The sequence below is a fragment of the Rhamphochromis longiceps genome, linkage group LG4, assembly GCF_057381845.1.
Source record: "Rhamphochromis longiceps isolate RC_006_pf linkage group LG4, R_longiceps_female_GT1.1, whole genome shotgun sequence".
NCBI classification, from domain to species: domain Eukaryota; kingdom Metazoa; phylum Chordata; class Actinopteri; order Cichliformes; family Cichlidae; genus Rhamphochromis; species Rhamphochromis longiceps.
In genome coordinates this window covers 14,502,506-14,527,051 of record NC_140560.1, presented here as the reverse complement: position 1 = coordinate 14,527,051, position 24,546 = coordinate 14,502,506, and the positions used below count along the sequence as shown (strand labels likewise).

The following is a 24,546-nucleotide window of genomic DNA, read 5'->3' as shown; positions in this document are numbered from 1 at the left end:
CCACACTTGCCTGATTCTTCACCAAGCGTTAAGTCCAAGATACAAACGTACCCATTCTGTCGCGAAATACAGGTTATCTACTGCGTGAGGTATTGTATTTATATGTAGGGCTCCTTAAACAAGAAGCAGAAAAACTTTGAACTATTAGCTCTCTCTCCCTTTTAGTTAGGATTAAAGAAAACCATACTCAAACAACAGATCAAAATAATATACTTAAAATGACTTTGAATATGAAAATCATATGTAACTATCAAATCTGTATGTTTAAATGCTCTGTAACGCTATAACCTATTTACAGGAAACCAGCTATGCTTTTCACGTTTTCCTAACATTTATAGGATTCTATTGCAATGATGAATTAAATAATCATAAATAAACAGTTCAGTGTCTGTCCAAGTTATCCCACAGACTGCACTAAATACTCTGTTTCAGATGACTGACTCAGCCACTGAAGAATCTCCAATTTCTTTGCCTCTTGGGTTATTTTTTACAGTTTGCTTTGGGTCATTATCCATTTGCAACGTGAAGCTCTGTCTTGCAGGATTTAGCTGAATCTGAGCAGACAGTACAGCCCTATACACTTCACAATTCATCCTGCTGCTTCTATCAGCAGTCACATCATCAATAAACACTGTATGGCAGCCATACCTCCACCATGTTTGACAGATGATGTGGTATGTTTCAGATCATGAGCCGTTTCTTTTCATCTCCAGACTTTTCTCATCATTCTGGTAAAAGTTCATCTGAGTTTCATCTGTCCATAGAACTTATTTTGTTATTTTACAGAGATGCAAAGGCTCTTTTAGATGTTTTCTTGCAAAGTCTAATCTGGCCTTATTCATGAATAACAGTTTGCACCTTGTTTTGAAATTTCATTCATGAAGGTGTTTCTTGATTGTAGACTTTGATAATGATATGCCTACCTCTTCCAGGGTGTCTCAGGTTTGTTACATGTCGAGAGCACCCTGGAAGAGGTAATCTGCTTTTCTTAACCTTGGGAGTTACCTACTGAGTTGTTGAGCAGGTCAGGACATTCTGTCTTTTACAAATGAACCAGATTGTTGATTTGCGCTCTCTCTCTGCGGTTTTATTTTTGCAGTCTAATGAAGGTCTCCTTAATTTGCATCAACATTTGTTTGGCTCTCATTTTGAAAAATCCAGTAAACAGCTACAAAATCCAACACTTGGAATCAACTCCTGATACTTTCTGTGCTTCGGCTGTTATGGAATACCATGGGAACAGGCCTCACCAGACTGTGAAACTGTTTGTCAGTCAATTGCCCAATTACTTCAGAGCCTCTGTAAATGGGGGCACTGTGCATAAAAATGGCCCGAATTCCTAAACAGTTGTTAAACCCATTGAATTCAAACTGAAAGTGTGCACTTCAATCACAGTTCCTTTAAAACCCACTGTGGTAGTGTACAGAGGCAAAAATGTCCAAATACTTAAACTTTACTGCAAATATTAATCATTTTGAATCGATTTGTGTGATTCATGCAAAGTCCAAGAGCAAAGCAGGTCTCTTTTGCTTACATGCTCTCATTAATGTTAATGTTTGAAGTGATGGAAACCTGCTTAAGAATACATATAATAAATGTGTTTGGTTTAATTAGACCCATAAGAGTCGACATAGAGACACAAGACACAAGCAATGTATTTTCAATGTAATTTCTTTTAATATAATCTTATTTACAACGCAATTTTCATAAATGTTTAGTACATAGTAAGTTACAATACTTCTGCATCCATTACACAGTGAACTCATACCCTTGATAATACAGACTGAAATGGTCCTGCTTATTAACAGTCTTCAATTTAAAACAGAACTTTCTATGTTGCTTGCTCAACTTCTAAGCTTCTGATTCCGTTCAATTTGGAGCATTAATGACTGCTAAGAAACTCATTCATGGTCTTGACGATGACTTCTTGCCAACATTCAGGCTATGGAGAGAAAAAGGGGCGGGGATCAGGGCCACAAAAAAAAGCAGGTAAAATGAGGGCTAAAACTTGTATAAAAGGCTTAGGAGATGTAACTATACAGAATTCCAGAAACACGTTCTTTCAATCCTCGGTTTAAAAAAAACAAAAAACAAATCCAGATGACCTCTCCATAACATCAGTAGAGTTAGAATTTTTTTAAATTAAGGCTTGGGAAAGCCACTTTGATTTCATTTTTAACAGATGTAACAGGGCATTTAAAACACCAAAAACACTAGCAGGTTTCATACAATGACAAGGAGTATTTCTCTGCAGTAATACGAATGTTAAAAAAATGTAACAAAATTCAATAGAACCCACTTTGTGGGTTACTTGCATGTGAATTGACCCTTCAACTATGGGGGAGGGGGTGATGAGGACATTAGTGTGGGCTCCACGCAGAGCATATAGCAGCTTGGTCAGTAATCACTTAGTAATAAATAATAAAATAGAGTGGATCAGAGTGGTCGCAGATACAAACAAAGGAATTAAGATTAAAAAAAAAAAAGAGAAAAAGAGGAGCAGGCTCATTTGATCATTTTTACAGCGTAACCGAGTGTCATGCCTGACACAAACGCAAAAACACGCAGACACATAGATCTGCACTCTCTCACATGCACACACACCCAGACAAACACGTGTACATACATGCGCTCATTCTGAGACACGACAGTGGTTAAACACGAAGCATGAATACTAGTCAATCAATCGACTCGTCAGGCAGAAAGACAAACAGGCTCTGTCTTTTTTTCTTTTTTTTGTTTTGTCGTCTTCTTCACAAATCTGATTTCTATGTTCCCGGCTTCGTATCCGATTGGCTGAATCCGTCCCGAGACTTCGCTGCGGTGGTTAAACATTCTGAAGGATGACATCATAGCTTGTTAAAACAGAAGGATAAAAATGCTTCTTCAAAACATTTGAAAAAATTTTTAGTCCTTTTTTTTTTCTTTTCTTTTTTAAATGTTCTCCTCCCGCTGTGCTTCCTCCTTTAACCTCCAACAGGTTCGGGAGGTGAAGGTGTCGCCGGAGAGTGAGTGTGTTCTTGTGATGCTTGGCTGCTCTGTATACTTTGTGTATACTTGATATTCGGTTTGTGTGTGTGTGCATATATGTAAAATGTCACATAGTCTGTGTGCACGTGCAAGGGCCAAGTGTGCGCAGATTCATCACTCCACAGCAAAGCCGCAGGTCTCCTCCACAGCAGTCAGCAGTTTCTCGTAAAGCTTCTCGTAAGACTCATAGGGAGGGATGTCTATCCTGTTGAAACTGGAGGCAGAAAAGAGTGAATTACTTCACTAACAAAAAAATAATTGACACAAATATAGACACACTAAGAGAAATCGGTTCTTACCACGTGTGAGCCTTGGGCAAGTTTTCTGTGTTAGCATCTATCAAATGGATGGTGAAGAGTCTTGGTCCTGCAGAACCTGTAGAGCCTTACACACATACATTCTAGTTATCACTGCTCTGGTACACAGAAAAGACTTTAAATAGAAAAAGCTCTCAACACTCTTTAATGGGTTTCAGATTGAAACGTGCATCTAACCATTCTCACATGAAGCTAATATCGTTCTAATTTGGGTTAAAAAGTTTGCATTTAAAGGCCTTGTATATGAGTTATGTGTTGAAAAAGTGAACTAAATGTTACCATCAAAGGAATAGCAGAAGCAAAGTGTAACCAAAAGGTGTATGTTGTGTTTGTACCAGTGCATGACCCACCCTGCAGCGCTTTGAATCCCTGTAGGGGGACCCTGGTGGAGCCTGTGACAAACTGCAGGAGGCGTCCTCTCCTCTCCTCACTGAAAGCCTCCACTGCTTGCCAGAACCACCGCACCACATTGCTTTCACTTGTGCAGTGTTTCAGACGGGTGTTAGTCTTCCAGTCTGCAAGGTCTATTTTTCCTAGTCCACCAATGATCAACTGAAGAGATTTAGAGACGGGGTGGTGGGTAGGGGTTTGAGATGGATATAATGAATTAGATAACAGATTAGAAGAAGAAATTTAATCAAAACTACCAATCCAACATGCAGATATGGTAAAAGTCATATAAATATTTAATAAGTACTAATATATTGTTGACGTATCAAACGCGTACCTCAAGTTCTTTATGGTCGAAGGGTTTGAGGAGGTGCTGTGGGATGAGCTCACTGAACCCCTTCTGCAGAGCCAGAAACTGGGCTTCAATTCCACGCATAAACCTCCAGTTCACATAAAGTCTGAAATGAATAAAATAAAATAAAAAATAAGTAAACGTCTGGCAGACGTTTGCAAGTAATGTTTACACTCTGTATCCGACACAGAGTTTAGAGTACTACTGTGGAGTTATTTACCTTACATATTCTTTCTTGTTCTCCTCAGTGACGGGGACATTACGACCATTAGGCTTGAGTTCATGTTGTGAGAACTTCCCAAAGGCATTGTGCTCTACACAGAACGTGTGATCAAGTACTGAAGTGATGTCATTCTCCCTGCACACAACACATCAAAGTAAAAGCTGAAACGGAAACTATGTAGACAAGCACGCAGGACACAAACTAAGCAGTCTGCCTGCGCCAGGCTGAGAGGATTCATTTATTGGTGCTTTTGCTCACAATATCCAGACGAGGCTCTTGTGCAACTCGGGGTCGGTGGTCTCCAGGTCGTTGAGTTGGATGGGTTTGCCCAGCAGCTGTTTGTAAAAGGGCAACGTGAAGCTCCCGTTGATGTAGTGACCGTGAAAAACTGCCAGGCCCATCACACGACCCACAAAGTGGAAATATGACAGGTGGTCCTTAAAAGAAAGACAGTGTGAGACACAGAGTCGGGACTTATTAGCATTGTTCGTTATGTGGGTTTACTTGTGTGTACTCACAGGATTGATGGAGGAGTCTGGGTTGATCTGTAGTGTGTAGATATTGTCTGTGGAGTACTGGAACAGGCCGTAATAGGGGTTTAACATCTCGTGACACAGCAGGTACAACCACTCCCTGCAGACAGACACCACAATGATCACAAAGATGAAGTAGCACCAAGACTTTAGTGAAAACAATCAAATACAAGATCCTGTCTTTGTATCCAGTCTTTTGTACAAGCAGTTGATGTAGCACTTTTTCAAAACATGGGGTAAATTTATAAATTATATAGTAATTAAGTTCACAGCTGTATGTCAGACTACCCCTTACTACCTGTAAATTCTCGGTGGGAAACACTGCAGTAACATTTAACATTTAAGCGCAGGCATTAAAAGAGCTGTCACCGTGTACTTAGCACTGGTACTTGGACGATAGGATGATAAAAGCACCGTGCAGCAAATTACCTGGCCACTCCACCATAATCGAGTCCTTCCTCTCCCCTGAACTTCACCATTAGCCGTTTCTTCAAGTCTTTGGGCCTCATCTTCATTATCTGCCGGTATGACTCCTGTATAACGCACACAGCTTTAATTACAGGCTATCAGGTTTAGATCAGTTTTCTTTTGTTAATCGGTTATTTAATATTCACAGCCAGTGCTTCTGTGTTTCCTCCGCTTCCACCTGCACTCACCTCAAAGATCTCCTCTCGGGACACCTCTATACGACAGTGTCCCGCTTGAGGCTGCTGCAGCGACAGCTCGTGGCGGAGCAGCTTTAATTTGTGCACCAAATCTCTTTCGTATCGCGCTGCCACATCTCCATCCCCTCCTCCTCCGCCGCCGCCACTTACTCCTCCACCGCCCCCCTCCTCACCCCCCACATCCATCTGGGGGGCCTGGGAAGATTCCTTCACTTGTGATTGCTGACTGGAGGTGGGAAGAAGTAGAGGAGGAGAACAGAAGGGAAATATAAGGTTGTGGAAGAACGATACGCACAGGATTACACACAGCCCCATTCAGCATAAGCAGTGAAATCTACCATAAGCTCATGTTTCTGTATATCACACCAGTCAGCAGCGTTAGTAGGTCGGTGGCAGATTAGATTGGTCCATGCTTTACCTGATAATGTTGTGTAGGCGCGGGTCTGTGAACTGTGTGGTTCGGTTGTTGTGGTCCACAAAGTAGATCCGGCCAGACACGGTGCTTCGGACCTCCCAGCCTACAGGTAAAGGCCCGAGTTCCTCACAGCTCACGCTGGCCAAATCCCTGCACCAGTAACAGATAAACACAGTGAGACAGAGCACCACATTTCCACCTGTTCTGAACATGCATACTAAGTAGTATAATCCTCATACTGAACTAAACTTGGACCCCAAAGGCCCATGAAAAGCTACTAAGAGTTATTTTATTTATCTGCTGCTGAATAAGAGCATAAAAAAGACAGCGGGCATGCTCTAAAGACACATGGAGCAATGTGTTTATGCACTTCTTTTAGATATCGCTGCTCATTACAGGGTCGAACTGTGTATTTAGTGTCGGGTCACAAATTTGAAGAAACTGTTAAACCTCTTTGGGCTACAAACTTTGAGAACCTTATTAAAACCAAAACATTTGTTGAAGAAATGCTTGTACATGTTTACTGTGATCAGTACCTCACCATAACAGATTTTGAAATTTTCCTCAGTGTGAAACAAAACACTTGAATTTCATCATTTTTTTGGCCCTCTTTACGTAACCCTTGAATCATAAACTTTAAAACACAGTCATTTGGACATGTTTATGATTAAGGTCAGCATATAGGGTCAGAAGTAATGGGCTGTTATGACAGATTTATAGTTAGCAGACATTTTTATGACCGGGGGCAGTTCGTACTGTCAAAACCATCCATAAATCTTACTAATTAAGAATTGTAAGTGGTGTAAAACTGTCACAGTCACCCATTAGCACAAATTATGAGATCATAAAACAAGATGTATCTACACAAAGTATAACTTGTAGATAAAGTATGATATAAGATGTAGATAAGGCCTAAAATGTTAGCCTGAGTGTATAAGTCAAATGCTTAAAACATTAATTTTAGTGTATTGACAAGTCAACCATATCACTCTAGTTTAGAATAGGTACAATATTAGAGTTATAATCCCAACTATCCGATGGTCCTCTATGAGCATGCACTCAGCAAAAGTAGGAAGGAAGAACTCCCTCTCAACATGCAAAGAAAAGTTTAAATTACATGTAAACCTACATGTGAATGCACTCACTTACAGAAACAGACTTTTCTTGTAAAGCCTTTAGAAAAATTTTATACAATCCTGAGTATAACCCTGAGAGTAGAGTACTTTAAGGGTGTGTTAAGTCTGCAGATGCAGTGGCTAAGTCTCTTTGTAGGCTTTCACCTCTTTTCCAGTTATGCTTGGACTAAATGAAGTGCAGCATAGTCATACCGTGGTATCCGGGGGTCATGCCAGGTGCTGACGCCTGTCTGTGTGTGGAGGAAGTACACCTGGCCCTGCACTGTTGTTCGCTGCTCTGTTTTAACAAGAAAAGAAAGCCATTAAATGGACTATGTGAGGTTTAGGTTAAACAAATATCTATAGCCACAACAGGAGTTCATCACTGACCGTATCCCTCTGGCAGGTCAGGCGGTTGGTGTCCATGTGGTCTGTTCTGAGGGGTGTGGCCATGACCTCTGGAGTCCTGCCCTCTGATTCGCTGGGTCTGAAGACGGCTCTCCTGACTGGGAGAGTCGAGCCGACAGTTCCCGCCTCCCGCGGCACCGGTGGAGTCGGAGTAGGGCAGCGGTTCTTCACTGAAACACCCCTCAAACACAGGCCTACACACAAACGCACAAAGAAAAACACACTGGAATCACATGACGGGTCAACTGCTTTTTATTTCAAACTCAGCGCAACAAAGACAGCAGGAGGGACAAATACTTAACAAATAGAACTAAAATAATCCTCTGACCTAAAACAGGTTGTTGTGTAACATCACATGAGATCCAAACAACAGTCTTGTATTTAAAAGTTAGGGTGTGATATTAGCAGGGTTAACATCTGGTGACACTCACCCATCATTTTCTAACAGTCCTCTACAGTCCACAACAGGGCCTCCGCTGCCAATGCGGTCTCGTGTTTGCAGGCTCACTGTAAACAAGGAGGACGGACAGGTCAGAGAGTTGACGCCGTGTTAGAGGGGGGAGTGCAGAAAATGCACACAGTGAAAGAAAAGCAACAATATGACTAATCTGTACATACGCTCCATCGCTGTCCAGCCTTACCTACAATCTGCCCCCGCACTGCATCACTGTCAGAGGGGTTCAGCTTACATAGATCTAGACGCTGGTCTGAAACAGGAAGCAAATACATTTTTATTTTCTTGACAGAGCAGCACTAAATAAATGGTGTGAAAATGTGTGTATTTAAAATCAGAGCAGTAGATAAAGACGACGGCCTTACATCCTGTGTCTTTTAGCCTGCTGATGGCATTAGAAAGCAGTCGTATGCAGCCCAGAAAACCTGCCCCCTGTCGTTTATGGATCTTCTTGTGGTTCCATATACTGATGGTGATGGAGTCTGTTTTACCAATGTAGCTAAAAAAAACAAAACAAGTGACAAGTGCAACAGGTCTCTTTAATCCAGCTTTTTATATAGGCGAGTCATTTTAAAGGTCAAAGATCTGAATGAATGAAACAATCAACATCTGTAGATCTTCTGCATCTTTAATGAGTTGTTACATTTACATATAACTGAAAATCAATTAAAATGACAAAGAATAGATGAGTTGCTGCCAAAAGTGCTTCAAGATGGCGCCGAGTATGGCAGCCTCGTCGCGAGCTCCCCCAAGCAACGGCTTTCTTCTGTGTTTAATTTTACTTTTCCTTTATTTTTTCACGAGCAGCACTTGTCTCCTTGTGTACGACCGACAAACCTTACTGGACATAAAAGACGGTCTTTCTTATAACTTTCCGGAGTTCAAGTTTTGCAACACGGACGCTCCGTTTGCAGACCTGAGACGCCTTTGTTCTCTGGCCCTGGAGGCCGCAAACGCCGACGCAGAGGGAGAAGATCTGGCGTTCTGGTTCGACTGAGACGGCGCACTTACAGACCACCGTTACCCAGTTTATTACTGGCTAATATGCAGTCTCTGGAGAACAAGCTGTGCGAGCTTCGGGCACGGATCTCATTCCAGCGAGAGATGCGGGACTGCTGCGTGATCTGCCTCACAGAAACCTGGCTATCGGACAAAGTACCGGACTCCGCAATACAACTGCCGGGGTTCTCTGTGCACCGCGCGGACAGGTCACAGGATCTTACTGGGAAAAGCAGAGGCGGTGGTGTGTGTTTCATGATCAACAACAGCTGGTGTGATTATGCGAACGTGCACCCGGTCAAATCCTTCTGCTCACCGGACCTGGAGTACCTGATGATTAAGTGCCGGCCATTCTGGCTACCGAGGGAATTTACAGCAGTGATTATTACGGCTGTTTACATTCCCCCACAAGCCGACACTGACCGTGCACTCAGGGAACTGTACAGCGCGATCAGCAGCGAGGAAACCGCACACCCAGAGGCAGCGTTTATCACAGCCGGAGACTTTAATAAGGGAAACCTGAAGAAAGTCTCACCAAAACTCCATCAACACATCCTTTTCAACACACGTGGAAACCGGCAACTCGACCACTGTTACACCTCTTTCCGGGATGCGTACAAAGCCCTCCCCCGCGCCCCATTCGGCCAATCAGATCACTGCTCCATCCTGCTCCTGCCCGCCTACAGGCAGAAGCTGAAACAGGAAGCTCCAACCCGGAGGGCGGTGCACTGTTGGACGGACCAATCGGAGTCTGCGCTGCGGGACTGTTTTGATCACGCGGACTGGGAAATGTTTCACGTGGCCGCCAGAGACATTGATGAATACACAGACTCAGTCTGTGGATTTATCAGGAAATGCGTGGAAGATGTCGTCCCATCCAGAACAGTCAAATCCTTCCCAAATCAAAAACCCTGGATTAACGGAGATGTTCGCGCGGCACGGAACACCGCCTTTGCCTCCGCGAACACGTCGGACTACAAACACGCACATTACCAACTCCGGAAGACGACCAAAGCAGCCAAACGTGAGTACAGGGACAGGGTGGAACAACAGTTTGACAACCCTCGGAGTATGTGGCAGGGACTAAACACGATCACAGACTTTAGAGGGAAAACCAGCACACCGCAGACCACGGCCTCTCTGTGTGAGGATCTAAACGTATTCTACGCTAGATTCGACACAGCAAACACCATGAGACCGGACAGTGTGCGCACCGCGGATGACGTCAGTGCGCACACTGTGTCTGAGGAGGATGTGCGGAGGTGCTTCAGGAAGGTGAACGCACGCAAAGCTACTGGTCCGGACGGGATTCCCGGCCGCGTCCTCAGGTCATGCGCGGCTCAGCTGGCTGGAGTGTTCACGCACATCTTCAACCTTTCCCTCTCTCTGTCTGTAGTCCCAGCCTGCTTCAAAATGACCACCATCGTCCCTGTACCCAAATCCTCCACCATCTCCTCATTGAACGACTGGCGACCTGTAGCCCTGACCCCCATCGTAAGCAAATGCTTCGAGAAGCTGGTCAGGGACTTCATCCGCTCTGCACTACCCGACTCACTGGACCCTCTACAGTTTGCATACCGCCACAACAGGTCCACTGATGATGCCATAGCCCTGACACTACACACTGCCCTGTCACACCTGGAGAAGAGAGACACGTATGTGAGGATGCTGTTTGTAGATTACAGCTCAGCATTCAATACCATCGTTCCCTCGAAGCTGGACAGGAAACTGCAGGATCTAGGACTGAGCAGCTCCCTCTGCAGCTGGATCCTTAGCTTCCTGTCTGACAGACGCCAGGTGGTCAGACTGGGCAGCATCACCTCATCCCCCATCACACTGAACACTGGTGCTCCACAGGGGTGTGTACTGAGCCCTCTCCTGTACTCACTCTACACCTACGACTGCACAGCCACTAACAACTCCAACATCATTGTGAAGTTTGCGGACGACACTACAGTGGTGGGTCTTATCACCAACGGTGATGAGACGGCTTACAGGGAGGAGGTCAGCGCCCTGACCCACTGGTGTCAAGACAACCATCTCACCCTCAACGTCGCAAAGACAAAGGAGTTGATAGTGGACTTCCGGAGGTGCAGAGAAGTACACACCCCCATCACCATCAACGGCGCTGCTGTGGAGAGAGTGAGCAGCTTCCGGTTCCTTGGCATACACCTGGCTGAGGATCTTACGTGGTCAGTACACACAAACAAAACAGTGAAGAAGGCGCAGCAGCGCCTCTTCTTTCTCAGGAGACTGAAAAGATTCGGCATGAGCCCCCGCATCCTCAGGACCTTCTATCGCTGTGCCATTGAGAGCATCCTCACTGGATGCATCACCACCTGGTATGGCAACAGCACCGCCTACAACTGCAAAGCTCTCCAGCGAGTAGTGCGGTGCTCTGAACGGATAATTGGAGGTGAGCTTCCCTCCCTCCAAGACATCTACAGGAAGCGGTGCCTGAGGAAAGCGGGGAGGATCATCAAGGACTCCAGTCACCCCAGCCATAAACTGTTCAGACTACTTCCATCAGGAAGGAGGTTCTGCAGCATCCGGTCCCGTACCAGCAGACTGAGAGACAGCTTCTTCCATCAGGCCATCAGACTGCTGAACACGTCATAGACACCTCAGCTTCACTACTGGAACTTCAACATTATGCACTCCACACTGTATATAAATGCCACTTGTTTTGCACATATTCAACTCTGTATATTTTATATATTTTATTATTATTATTATTATTATTATTATTATTATTTTATTTTTTTACTATTTAATTTGTAAAAATGTGTATACACACACACACACACACACACACACACACACACACACACACACACACACACACACGTAGGAAAATATTTAGTATACACATCCAGAAATGCATACACTATTATATATTGTACATATATTTATTAGTTTCAGGTTGGCCATTCTTGTATTTTGCTCGTTTGTGTTGTTGTGTTTGCACATCTCTGTTGCTTGTGGGGCTCGCACACAAGAATTTCACTCGCATGTGCTGTGCCAGTGTGCCTGCACATGTGATGTGACAATAAAAAGTGATTTGATTTGATTTGAAAGTGGAGGAGTTTAAGTGTCTTCAGGTCTTCACAAGTTCAATTCAATTTTATTTATACAGCTCCAAATCACTAGAACAGTTGCCTCAAGGTGCTTTAAATTGCAAGGTAGACCCTATGATATTACATACAGAGAAAAACCCAACAATCACATGACCCCCTATGAGCAAGCACTTTGGCAACAGTGGGAAGCAAAAACTCCCTTTTAACAGGAAGAGACCTGCAGCAGAACCAGGCTCAGGGAGGGACGGCCATCTGCTGCGACCGGTTGAGGTGAGAGAAGGAAGACGGGATAAAGGATATGCTGTGGAAGAGAGCCAGAGCTGTGAGACTGACGCGGGGATTGGGGGCAGATGCTGTACTGATCTGTGGTGATGAAGAGAGCTGAGCTTAAAACTGAACCTGTTGATTAACTGGTTGACCTATGCTCCTACCTTCACCTATGGTCATGAGCTCTTGGTAGTGACCGAAGGAATGAGGTGGCGGACACCAGTAGCAGAAATTAGTTTCCTTCGAAGGGTGGCTAGCCTCTCACTTAAACAGATTTCATACTTTGTGTCTGTGAGTTTGCTAGGATCTGTTTGGGTCCCAGTGACGTCAAACTCATCATCAGACAGTCAGTGTGAGGATCAGCTCAGGCATCCACGTACCTGCCTGTTTTTTGTAACCGCACAGATTCACCTGCAGAGAATTTACATTACAATCCACCAATGACGCATCCTATCAAGGCAGCGTACTTCAAAGAAGTATAACAGGAATGAATATTTGGCTGTAGGGTCTCCAGCAGTCCGTGTCCCCAACAGAGCATAATGCAGGCTTTAGAGACAGGGTGAGGAGTTGAGTCGTTTGAGAGGGATTCAGAATAGCGCCACTGCTACTCCACATCGAAAGAAATGGTTCGGGCATCTGAAAAGGATGCCTCCTGGACACCAGGCCTCAGGTTAGACCCAGAACCTGCTGGGTCCAACCTGCTGGCTTGGGAATAACTCAGTGTCGCCTGGTGGTGACTGGGAAGAGGTGGCTGGGGCAAGGGGAGCCTGGGTCTCTCTGTTTGAGTCCCCAGTATACCTGGTGCGTTTATTGCTTTGTGTGCTGCCGGTAATGTCTTTAAAAGTCACTTCTACTCATGCCCTGTGATAAGGCACAGGCAGCCGCTAATGTCTTTTCATGAATGATAGGTGTCGCCACTCAGACAACACCAGCACATCTGTGCTGATATAAGACAAGAAGTCAAAAACTGTTGTTTTATTTTATTCTGTTTAAAACGCACGACAGAGGACTGCTGCCTCCGTGACCTGAACACAGACAAGTGGTAGAAAATGGATGGATGGCTATGTTAAACTAATTATAATTCATTTTAAATATCTATACCTAAGCAGAAATTACTTTACTGCAAACGTATAGTAGATTTGTTTTTAGAGCTGTGGACGAGACTCACAGGTCATAGTGCTGATTCCATTTGGGGTCCAGTGTGCTCTTTACTGTATCTGTAGAGTGGCATTGACCTGATCCGTCCACCACGACTTTGGCAAAAGGATCTGGCAGACCTGCACACAAAAACTTGTAATTAAAAATCTGTTGCCCATAAAGTCTCTCAAAATCCAAAGTGGCTTAGGTGCTTCTCATAAACATGATCTCCATGTTAAAACATTTAACATAAATGGAGTTGTTGTATTTGTATCTAGACTCATACTGGCCTGCAGTTTAAAAACAAACAGGAAATTCAGTTTGTTTGCCATTCTTATTAACAGTACTTGAGATTCACCATCTAATCTGACAGGAAATGAAGACTCTAATCCAGGCAGCCTTTAACAAATTCTGACCAAGAACAAAACTGGGCACACTCGGAGAAGCTTTGCAGCCTTAAACAAACCCCTGATTGTGGGGTGACAGTCAGGGTCATTGTTGTATTCCAGCGCTACCACAGGTCAACAGTTATCCCTCAGAACAGCAAATGAGCAACATCAATGGCACTCTGTTTTCACAGTCGCTCCTATGTCACACGGGCTCTTTATAATGCCAGAAATATGCATGTGAAAAAGATCACAATCAGAGTACTTACGAAAGAAGTCTTTCTTTGCGAGGTTCTTGGCACATAATACTGCAAGAGAAAGGAGAAAAAAATTACACAAATATATGTAATATCACAGCACGTAGGCTGACACAGAGGACGCATCTGAGGGGAAAGAATGTGGGTCAGGATAAATGTATGAATGCCAGAGGACGGTCATGAAAGTGGATATGACACGGACAGAGAAGTACAGGCTAGTGTCAGGCAAAAGGCACAAAGACAGACACACGCTGAAAGACCACCCACGGATAAAGCAGGAGACCACTTTCTATACCCACACCATCTTTGTAGAGTCAGAGAGCAGAGCTCAATCTGACCAAGACTCTGAGAATTTGTAAGTGTGTGCAAACTGTTGTTTATCATGTACGTGGGTGTACACAAAGTCTGGTTATTTGTTTCCCCAGACAGCTGGCATATGACACCCTAGGCTAGCTCTCCTCTAACACTGAAAACACAAGAGAGCAACAACTTTACAGCCATTTCTTTCTTCTTCTTTCTTTTTTTTTTTTAGAAATACACTCAAGTGTTTGTTTCAGGGCAGAACAAAAACAAGCTGCATGTTGGTTTTCACAGCTGATGCAATGCAATTCAAAAGGTAAGCTGTAATCAACACGGATAATGTTTGCACTTCAAGTCCACTGGGCCTTTGTCAAATTTATATGTAGTGTTTTTATTTGGGCTGGTAAGTAAAGTGTAGGGTGTATACCTGTGAGCTCTGCTTTGTAAAGAAACAGTAAGGTTTTTGTTCTGACTGCATGTGAGCTTTGTGTTTGCTGTTTGACACACTTATCTGTAAAGATCAGCTGATCACTGTGCATTAAAAAGGACCTTCAAAGTTCCGCTTTTTTTAGTTAACTGTCCTGATGTTTCATCTCTTATTTCAGCGTGTCATAACAGTCAGTATGCTTAAGATTAGATTATCATCTTCTTCCGGTGCGCTAACATTTCTAAAGGTTAAAAAAAGAAGAATGTATTGGGCTAGCTTCATTTAGTCACCATCAGCGTCCAGAAGACACTGTAGTATTTCTGGCTTCTCTTCCCGTCACAGACGACGGCAGACCTAAACTTAGTTTTAGTCATTTTTAACTTTAGCTTTTAGGAAAAGAAGAATCCACACACTCCATGTCATGACTACGTGGGCAACAGCACAAATGCACAAACAGCACTTTCTGCCATAATTAGTAATCGTTTGCTTTGGAAGGCACTGAAGAGTGGAAATCACTAAAGCTGCACTAACTAACAGCTACAACTAACAACTAACAGCTTGAGTGAAAGTGACTACGTGCAGGCAAACACAGCTGTCCCAATGCCTCTAGCCTCTGCTGTCAATGCAGAAAAAAACCACAGTTAAGCCACTGTACTGGGTTATTGACAACATATAGGTTATGTGTGGATAAAGTATGATTTCCGTTGGTGTCGTGTTGCACATTTACTCCTGTGTTACTGCAGAATGTCAGTGTGAGTCTAGTGATTCACAGTCACACTGATATTTTAAGGAAGTAAATGCAAAATCTAACATGAACAGCACATTTCTTGAGCTGGACTGCAATGTCAGCAATTTATTTATTTTTTGATTATTCTTTAAATATTAAAAATACACACCACTATGGACCAACATAAAGGTCGCCAGAAAGTATTTATGAGTTCTTGTGCTAGTTTCAGCTCAAACTGTTTGACATGACACGTAATTAAGATAAACGGCTCTGTGGCCAAAAACAAGACAGCCTGACAGAACCTTAGAAAAATAATGTGGCTTCATCTCTCTGTTGTTCATTTTCATATTAAAATGAATTGGGGTGGGGTGGGGGGGTCAAAATCAGATCTGAGTTAGAATGTGTAACCCAATCAATCACCTGCATGGAGCTTGGCAGGGGAGCAATGGGTGCATGAAGTGGGTAGGAGAGTCATCCCACACATCTGAGGGGTTTTGTGGCCTTCATTACACATCTACCGCAACTTTAAATTACCTTTCATGGCAAGTTGAAATAAGCTGACTCTGCACTTAGTCTACTTTGATGATCCCTTAATTATTTGCCCTTCTTTTTTTACCCAAATGACCAAATATTTGCGTTCCTCAACATGTAGATTTGGTGCTTTTCTTGTTTTGTGTCCATTAATAGATTTAATCTTTGAGCTTCACGCTGCTGACCTGATAAAGCAATATTTTCATTTATTACCCCAGGCACTGGACTAGATCAGTGTAATTAATTCTTTAGAAGCTGATTTAAAAAAAAGTATTCTGCATATTAATAAAGATAATCTCAAAAGTCCTCCATCCAATCTACACTAACTGAACAATGCTGGTGAGACACTGGGAACATTTCAGAGTTAAGTACTGCTGGTACCGTCAGGGGAAAACAACCTTAGATCTTAACCTTAGATCTGCCACACACCTAAACTGCCTTTTGATTCGGTTTGGCCCAGACGGCTATCTAGGAAGTTAGTCAGGCAGTCAGTGGTTTAGGATGTGGTGACCAGAGTGGCACGTACGTGTCTGGTGTTGCCTAGTCCATTTCCTGTGATTAACCAATGGAGAATGGCTTCAGGATATCCTTCCCTGTTCCCTGTCAACCTCTTCCAATCCTTTCCTCCTGACTCACACATTCCACACTGAGACTTCATCTTTTCTACAGACGTAATGAAAGAAACGCAGTGTGTGAGGAAAGGGAGGGAATCGAGTTTCTAAAGTCTGCCACCTATTTCAGACTGGAAGTAAAGGAAGCCTCTGTCGCTGTCCCTGCTGTGCTATTCACCAATTCTTCCCACAATGTGTTTTCTGACTTGCTCTTCTGTGGCCCTGAATGTGTGACAGGACCTTTCTCAGCATCTCAGGAAATTCCTCATTCTGCGAAGGTCATGGCTGGTAAAAAACACACAGAGCTTACAGCCTAACAGCTCAGCTGGTTCTCAGTTTCTTTCCCCACTGTCATTTCCCTTTCTTTTTATTTGCATTTACTGCCTTTCTGTTTAAAAAAAAAAGTATGAAAAAGCTAGACAGTCAGTAGGGTAGTGATGGCGGGGGTTCTATTCATCCAATCTTGATGGGACAAGCAGAAACAGTTTGAGAGAGGTGAAGAAAAAGTGAGCCTCTTTTGCACCAGTCAGTCAGCTACATAAGGAATTTAAAAATCACATCAACCATCTCCTACAGACGTTAGCAAACTTGCTCTACACCTCTTTGACACCAGATATTCTTTGGATAATGACCAGAAATGCACAACTGCAGCGCCTAATTAAAGCTTCCTAAATCACCATTAATGGCCGAGTGCTCCGGTAACGAAGCCAAGGTAGTGCAATCTCTTTGCACTTTGATCACAGCTCGAGTCAAAAAACATGATGAATGCTGACAAACTTCGAGCGGTCTAGACTTTCTTGTCTCAGCAAGCGCCCGCAGCCTTACAAGCAGAACAACTCGTGAGCTTATGATGATGTCATTTCCTGTATGACCTTCTTCTTTCGGCAACAAAAACAAAGCAGTGGTTGGTGGACATGTGAGCAAATATCACACCTGCTTAATAACAAGTAGCCTGCAGTACACAGACGCAGGACAACAGAAGGGCTTGCACAAACACCCAGACAATGGTTCTGTAATGAAGAATAAGTGGACGCTGAGGCTCTTTAACCTCTTCATCCATGTTTCTACATCCTGTTTTGCATGCTTTTCTGTAAATGTGTTTCTGCACATACTGCAAGCTTAGTAAGTGAAGGGATTAGAAATGCTTATGCTGCTTCCTAAGTAAGCATGAATCGGACTCCCCCCTTCTCTCCTCTGTTGTATCCATCACACAAACACTCATTTTTATTTCACTGCTTTTTTTCTCCTTTTCTTTGATTGTTCCTCATTCCCTCGCACTTTTGTCCTCCTCTTTTCAGCTCCTTCACCCCTTCCCTCTCAAGTAACCTCTTGTCCTGATGCTGCCCGGTATTGCAGCTCAGGCAAGTTAAGCACTCAATCCGACTGACTGGCACCAAAACCTGAGCGGCACGTGTTGCGTCCACTAACTTTATCCTACTAAATGACTGATTCTTTAATTCCTTTCATGGCATTTTCCACAATAAAACACAAACAAAAACACCCTTTTCTCCACCATTTTTGACCTACTTATGTTCTGCATCTTGCCTTGACCATATTTTTGCATTCAAATGTTATGTTTCACAAGCTCAAAAACCAGAGATACACTACAGCTAGTTATTTTATTTATTTATTTTTTAAAATATTACTGCAGTTGCAAGTTTTTGGTATCAAAACTCACAAAATTAGCGTATGATCAAACATTTGGTGCTTTTTTTCAAAATATTTAACACTGTGTATGACATAAATAATTTGGTTATACATTGGTTTCAATACAGAAGCTACTTCTGACTGTTCCCTTCTCACAAGCGGTGGATGCACTAGGTTGATTTGGTAGAGTTTTATGCCAGATGCCCAACCTAATGCAAACCCAGGGATTCGTGTGTCTCTGGCTGGAATTCAACCAGTATCCTTTTGCTTCCTAAACAAATGTCTATACCGCATTACACAAGTTTCAAAATAGTTTACATTTTTTCCCCCTGTTTTCATTAAGTATTTCACTTACTTAGGTCTTCCGTGTTATTCAAAGCAATACTTAAGCTTAAGAAAAAGATAACGAACACAGGAAGACACAACAATCACTTGTAAACACAACAAAGTCTCTCAGATCTGACCCAGTGTCAAACATGCTTATGTCCCTACTGCACACACACACGTGCACGCTTTCCAGATATACTGATGTTAAGGGGGGGAAACAACCAACTCTTTCTGGCAGACTGAACAGAGCTGGCCAGCCTGGCAGCATTGCACTCCCATTGGCTCATTGCACATTCCTTACCCAATTAGAATTCCACTCATACCTGTGGAGGCGGGGCACAGTCAGGGGCAATAACCTCTGGTTGCATACAAGTTTACACACACATACCTTCTCTGCTTGCTTTCATTTTAACTCACCTGATGAAACACTTTACGATAACATACTTCTTGTAGAGCTTATTTTACCAGAGTCGCTTACAGTAAACTTTATCATAAGAGGACACGATCTATTATAATCCCAGATGACTGCAGTGTTTTAACTGATTCTGATTAAAATGATTTGTTATCAGTTAATCTACCAATCTTAGTAGTATATAAAATACCCGCTTACAGTTGATACAATGACATAATCTATTTTGATCACAGATGTCACTCTTGAATGTCAAGAGTGACATCAGTCCTTTGTTATTATTTCAAACAAAAGGAGCGATGAACTGTTCTTTTGCAGATCTACGTGGCTAAGTGAGACTCAGTGATAACGTCAAGCGCAGATAACCTCAACCTGAAATGTATAAACAGTGGGATAAGTGACGAAGTGTGCTAGATCCGTTGGTCTGATTCCCGCCCTTCCTTCTTGAAATCCACTCTGAGAGGAAGAGTCAGTAAGTAAACAGCATGTGGGGTGCATTTTCAGACAGCACTTCACCACATCAGTGCTGACAGGAATTTGCTTTAAAAGACATCCATCACAATCATACCTTTGCAGTACACTGCTGCAATGTTCCATAAAAACCACACAAAGAAATATTTAGTCTGATGGAAAGCAAATTTTAGTGTGTGTCATTGCTCAGTTTTGACTCAGGGGGACAAGGCGTCTGCTCAGCGGCTCAGATGGGTCATTTCCATTTGAATAGAGGCCCTTGGATGCCCAGTGGGGTTACATTATCAACAGTAGGAACCTTTGTTCCAGCTGTGACTGTATGTGGAGCGGAGGAGGAAACTTCTATATGACCTACAGGGCAGACTCCGACCCACAAACTGAAAAATATTTTTTTTTTTAGCTCAATTCGGTTGAATAAATGACCCCTGAAGAACAAACATGCTGCACTTCCTTCAGTGGGGACAAGTTCAACGAGTCCGACATTTGTGCAGCTACAGCTGACACAGCAGCGAAATGCCAATCGATACTCATTGGTAATCCGGACTAGGATGTCAAATCTAGCGGGAGATCAATTTTCATACAGGCTGCCGCTCCACATTTGCTCTCTCCCCAGCGTTAGAGAGCTCGCCGCATTCGGCTGAAGCGGAGGTTTCGGCTGGTGGTCAGCACCCCCCAAAAAGGGTGTAGCTAGCAAGCGCTAGCGGTCAACATTAACCACAATGTTACTATTAGCTAGCAGGCTAAGAAGCCACTGTTAGTGGTTGATAAAGTTTCTGAGCGTGGCTTTCAAGCGTCGGCATTCACCACGACTAGCGGACTAGTCGCCTGTCTCAGCTGCAAAACGCACAGGACAGTGAACAGCTCCTCGGCTGTCCTCTCGGTAATTTACTTAGCATCTAAGCTAACAAGCTAGCACTCGGCTGGTGTTTGCCACACAAAAACCGGATGTTTGGGCGAACAGCAGACTCGAGAGGCTCAAAGACACTTCGCGTTGTCTCGTTGGGTTTGCTAAAATCAACACGTTACCGAGCAAACACTGAGTTCCGGTTTAAACGTGCACCGTAAGCTCTTTCTTTCGCTCTCGCTTTTACCTGTCAGTCGGATTTTGATGCTGGACCCGTTCCTCCGACTCCCAGGATTCGACATCACTCCGGGAAAAACGATCACACAAACTTCCCTGTCGAGCCAGCCAAAATCACAGTTTCACCAAGTAATGGAACTGCGAATAACTTCAGTTTCCACACATGCGGTTTGCTTTTGGTTTCCTCACGGATAAAAATGTATTATTTCACCGCAAAGTCTTGCGCTCCTTCGAAATCCGACAACACGGGAGAACATTTTCGGGCAGGCTCAAGCACGTACTGACGTATTGTTCTCAGTGTCTGTACAGTACGTGCTCGCTCCGGGAAGCGTGGGCGTGCCCGTGGTGATCAGATTCTTTCAAGTCTTTAGACATTCTGTTTTGGTTTTTATTTCAGTAATTAGGGCCCGGGCACTAAAAGTACGAAGACCCTACTGGAATTGCTCGTTTATTATTATTCAGACAAAACAAGTGGCTTTTTGAGGGCTTTAACATACTTAAAAACAGAGAAAAAATAAAGAAATGTTGCACACGTGTCAGGTCTGGTAAAAAGAAATTGGTATTTTAATAGTTTCGCATATGCGTGGTGCAAAATGGCTCTAGAGCGCCACCTATGCGTTGTTAAATAAAGTCCTATGACCACATAGTTTGAGCTACGTGAATGAAATTTGGCACAGACGTGTAACATACCAAGACGAACAAAAAAGTAATTGGGCCCATCAACGCAAACCCAACAGGAAGTCCACCATTTTGAATTGAATGTGAGATTTTGGCACCGATTTTGCCATTTCTAGGCGTTGTACTTTTGCGAACTCCTAGGAATTTGATCAGATCAGCTTCATATTTGGTCTGTGTCAACTACACACCTGGGCCATTTAATTTACAACAGCATTCATTTTGTTAAAAAAATACAAAAATAGAACAACACACAGAACGGGCCAACATTTAACTAAAAATTGTTCAACTCAACAAAACTCAATCATTTTGCTGAAATGATACTGCTAGGTGTTTTGTTAGCTAGGCTATCTCACCTTGTTCAGGGATATTAGCTTCAAGGGGCAGTGTAAAAAGCATTTTTTTGCGTTTTTAAAAGTGACAGTTATGGATTGAATTTGATTGCTAAACATAATTTTCCACATAGTTTTCTTTTTCGTGTTCAACACTTCAAGCAAGCTAACATCAAGTGTGTGACAAACTCATAGTCGATCGATGTGGTCTGTGTGTGCCAGGTCAGCAGTCAAATCAGTTAAGATATGAAGATGCCTCTGTTTAGAAATATATGACCAAAAGAGGGTATCTTAAGGTGTGAGACGCCCCCTGCTACAGGGGAACGTCACTTACATTGTTGTTAAAAAAGCATTTGCTCCCTTCCAGATTTTATGGACTCCAGTGAACCACAGTGAGATCCATTAACCACAATTGGAAAAGAACTTGTAACAGTCGTGAACCTTACCAGGAGTGGCTGGCCTACCAACATTCAGTGCATCGATGACTCATCCAGGAGGTCACAAAGAACCCAGAACAACATTAACGAACTGCAGTCCTCACTCGCCTCAGTCAGAGTTCATGATTAAACAATAAGAAAGAGACTGGACATAAATGGCATCCATGGAAGTGTTCCAATGAGAAAACCACTGGTGACTGCAAAGAACAAAACGCCTCGTCTCACATCCACCACAGCTCATCTTGATGATCCCCAAAACTTTGGGAAAACATTCAAAAGTTTCAGAAGGGTTAAACAGTCCAAAATGTCTCCGCAGAAATGTGCCACCACTGTAAAATGTACAATATGGACGATAAATATAGCCACTATTTACAGTTTTCACACAAACATTTTCGCACCAGTGTACCGCAGTGAAGTGTTGCATTATTTGCAGGTGTACACCATAAATCTAGAGAGTCGTTATCTGATGGTTCAAGGGGTCCCAGAAATTGGGGTTATAACTTGATTCAGCTGTTTGCCCTCTATGGAGCTGTAGATGAGTATAGGCCCCTGGATGAGTATCCTGCTGAGGAGTTCACAGAGGTCTACTTTGTAAAGTTCCAGAAACTGTTCGTTATGCATAACTGGCAAAGTCTGAAGAACCTTCGGAATAATTTGGTTTCAGTTCAGCAAAGCGACACATGGGTGAGAAAAGTTTCTATGGTGGTGTGCTGCACATGTGCTAAGTCCGTATAATTTTATACCTATAGGTTAGATTTTGCTTCACAAAATCCACCACTCCAATAAACAACAACTTAGTTCCACCTTAGTCCGAGCAAACCTAAGCTAAGATAATCACACACACACACAACTAGTCACTTTACATCTTTTCATTGTTTCTTTGTACATTTCCACAATTTCCCTTTGGCACTTTTCTTTTAATTTGACTGGGATCTTTTTAAATGATGTTGATTTTTACACAGAAAGAGGACACGCAAGAGGAGCCTTCTTCATCAGAAAAAACTACCACGTCAGACGACAACAACCTCACACGCAAACAAACCTCTGGAAATGACAATACAAGGGAAACTTCAAACATCAGCTGCTATTTAGACTTTACTCTTCTGCTATTACCTCCCCAAGAACATCATTACTATGGACCTAAAAGTCAACATAGGGTTTTACTGACAGAGGATAAAATAGGGACTTTACACAATACCTGTGCTGACACAGCGAGAAGTGGATTCAAGGTGCAAATAGACCTTCTCAAACAGAGACAAGCAGCACATCAGACCACTGCAGTCAGATTTCTCCTTTGGACCACACACTTGGGAGAACCCTAAAGGCAAAATGGAAGAGGCTGAGGAGCCCTCCATTACTGTTTCTGGTCATAATGAGCCTTTGATTGGGCCAAAACGACCACATTGGCATCAAGATCATAGTCCTGTGGGAGGAAGCACCATTGGCAGAGCTGGTAAATTATTTACAGACCTGAGAATTTTTTAAATATTTTTATTTTTTGGAAAACCACGTGAAAACAGTTTTATCTGTGCAGCAAACAGCTCACCATCTTTTTCAGTATGATCTCCACCAGGTCTTTGATTCCTTCGTCAGGGTCCTCATTGGGCCGTCTGATGAGCCTCTCCTTCAGAAAATCGAGCATCTCCTCTCTAGAGATGGCATTGTCACCATTCAAGTCGTACATGCTGAAGCAATCTGAGCCATGCCAAACATAGGAATTTGTTTTAGGCAGATAAGCTACATGTGTTAAGGTGTGAGAGTGAGCCTAAGCAAAAAAAGTAAGATTGAGGAATTACATTTAATTTTTTCATCCAAGGTGCACCGAAGAAAAACAGGCAGTCCCCTCAATCCACTCTTCCATGCCGACAACGCCGTCTTTGTCTTTGTCAAATGTAGTGAAGACTGAATGACAGACAGTTACACTCACAACATGTCTTGGATTTAATTATAGATTTTAATTGTTTGTATTGAAGATATTGTTCATTCCCAACTCTGTTCTCCTGGACAAATGTACTGAAGGATATGATTTAATCATTTTGAAAGAGCTGGTGGAGGTGAGTGATTCCTTTGTGCTCCCATATTGGAAAGTGGACAGGGCTATTGTATAATAAGAATTCTGGGTTGTGCCAAATTGGAGAGTATTTACAGGGTGATGATTTGGAGATTTAGTTTACTTGCCACCATTTTATCGACATTTTACTATAAATAAATATAAATAACTGTAAACTGAATACCTCTACCTGTGATCCTGTCATCAATCAGCCCAAAGATGGTGTGCAGTATACTTAGGAACCTCCCACTGTCCAGACTGTGCACTGCTCTTCGAGAGTTGTCAGACTCCACCATAAGCAGGTTAAAGTTAACATTTAAAATTGTGTTTTAAACATAAAAAGCTACAAATATTTTAGTGAATGTTGTAAAAAATGACTCGAAAAAACATGTTTTTGTAAGGTTTTGAGCTAAAAGTGGAAAAATGTTGCTGTTAATTCCAGCATGTTTCAGTTTACAAACGGCCCCCATAATGAAGAGCACTAAACTACCGCTAT

General features: G+C 42.9%; 1 protein-coding gene and 2 pseudogenes across 2 annotated transcripts; 1 reads left to right on the top strand and 2 right to left on the bottom strand.

Annotated features, from left to right (window-relative positions):
* Positions 1 to 1,653: 1,653 nt before the first annotated feature.
* On the bottom strand, positions 1,654 to 20,850 carry smurf1 (SMAD specific E3 ubiquitin protein ligase 1). 2 transcript variants are annotated; one of them, XM_085403437.1, is made up of 18 exons: positions 20,567 to 20,850; positions 14,038 to 14,076; positions 13,414 to 13,522; positions 8,268 to 8,401; positions 8,090 to 8,155; positions 7,880 to 7,955; positions 7,431 to 7,642; positions 7,254 to 7,338; positions 5,929 to 6,075; positions 5,502 to 5,736; positions 5,275 to 5,378; positions 4,831 to 4,945; positions 4,571 to 4,749; positions 4,310 to 4,447; positions 4,075 to 4,195; positions 3,698 to 3,899; positions 3,330 to 3,414; positions 1,654 to 3,244 (listed from the first exon to the last, which is right to left on the bottom strand). In XM_085403437.1, the coding sequence occupies exons 1-18, from the start codon at positions 20,619 to 20,621 to the stop codon at positions 3,145 to 3,147; spliced, it is 2,202 nt and encodes a 733-aa protein (XP_085259563.1). In that variant the 5' UTR covers positions 20,622 to 20,850; the 3' UTR covers positions 1,654 to 3,144. The 2 variants fall into 2 exon arrangements, with proteins under 2 accessions (XP_085259563.1, XP_085259564.1); XM_085403438.1 differs by having other exon boundaries at positions 3,330 to 3,405.
* A 1,371-nt stretch (positions 20,851 to 22,221) lies between these two features.
* On the top strand, positions 22,222 to 23,485 carry LOC146671245 (RNA-binding protein 48-like; annotated as a pseudogene).
* Positions 23,486 to 23,522: 37 nt separating this feature from the next.
* LOC146671244 (calaxin-like) lies at positions 23,523 to 24,346 on the bottom strand (annotated as a pseudogene).
* Between the last annotated feature and the right edge of the window lie 200 nt (positions 24,347 to 24,546).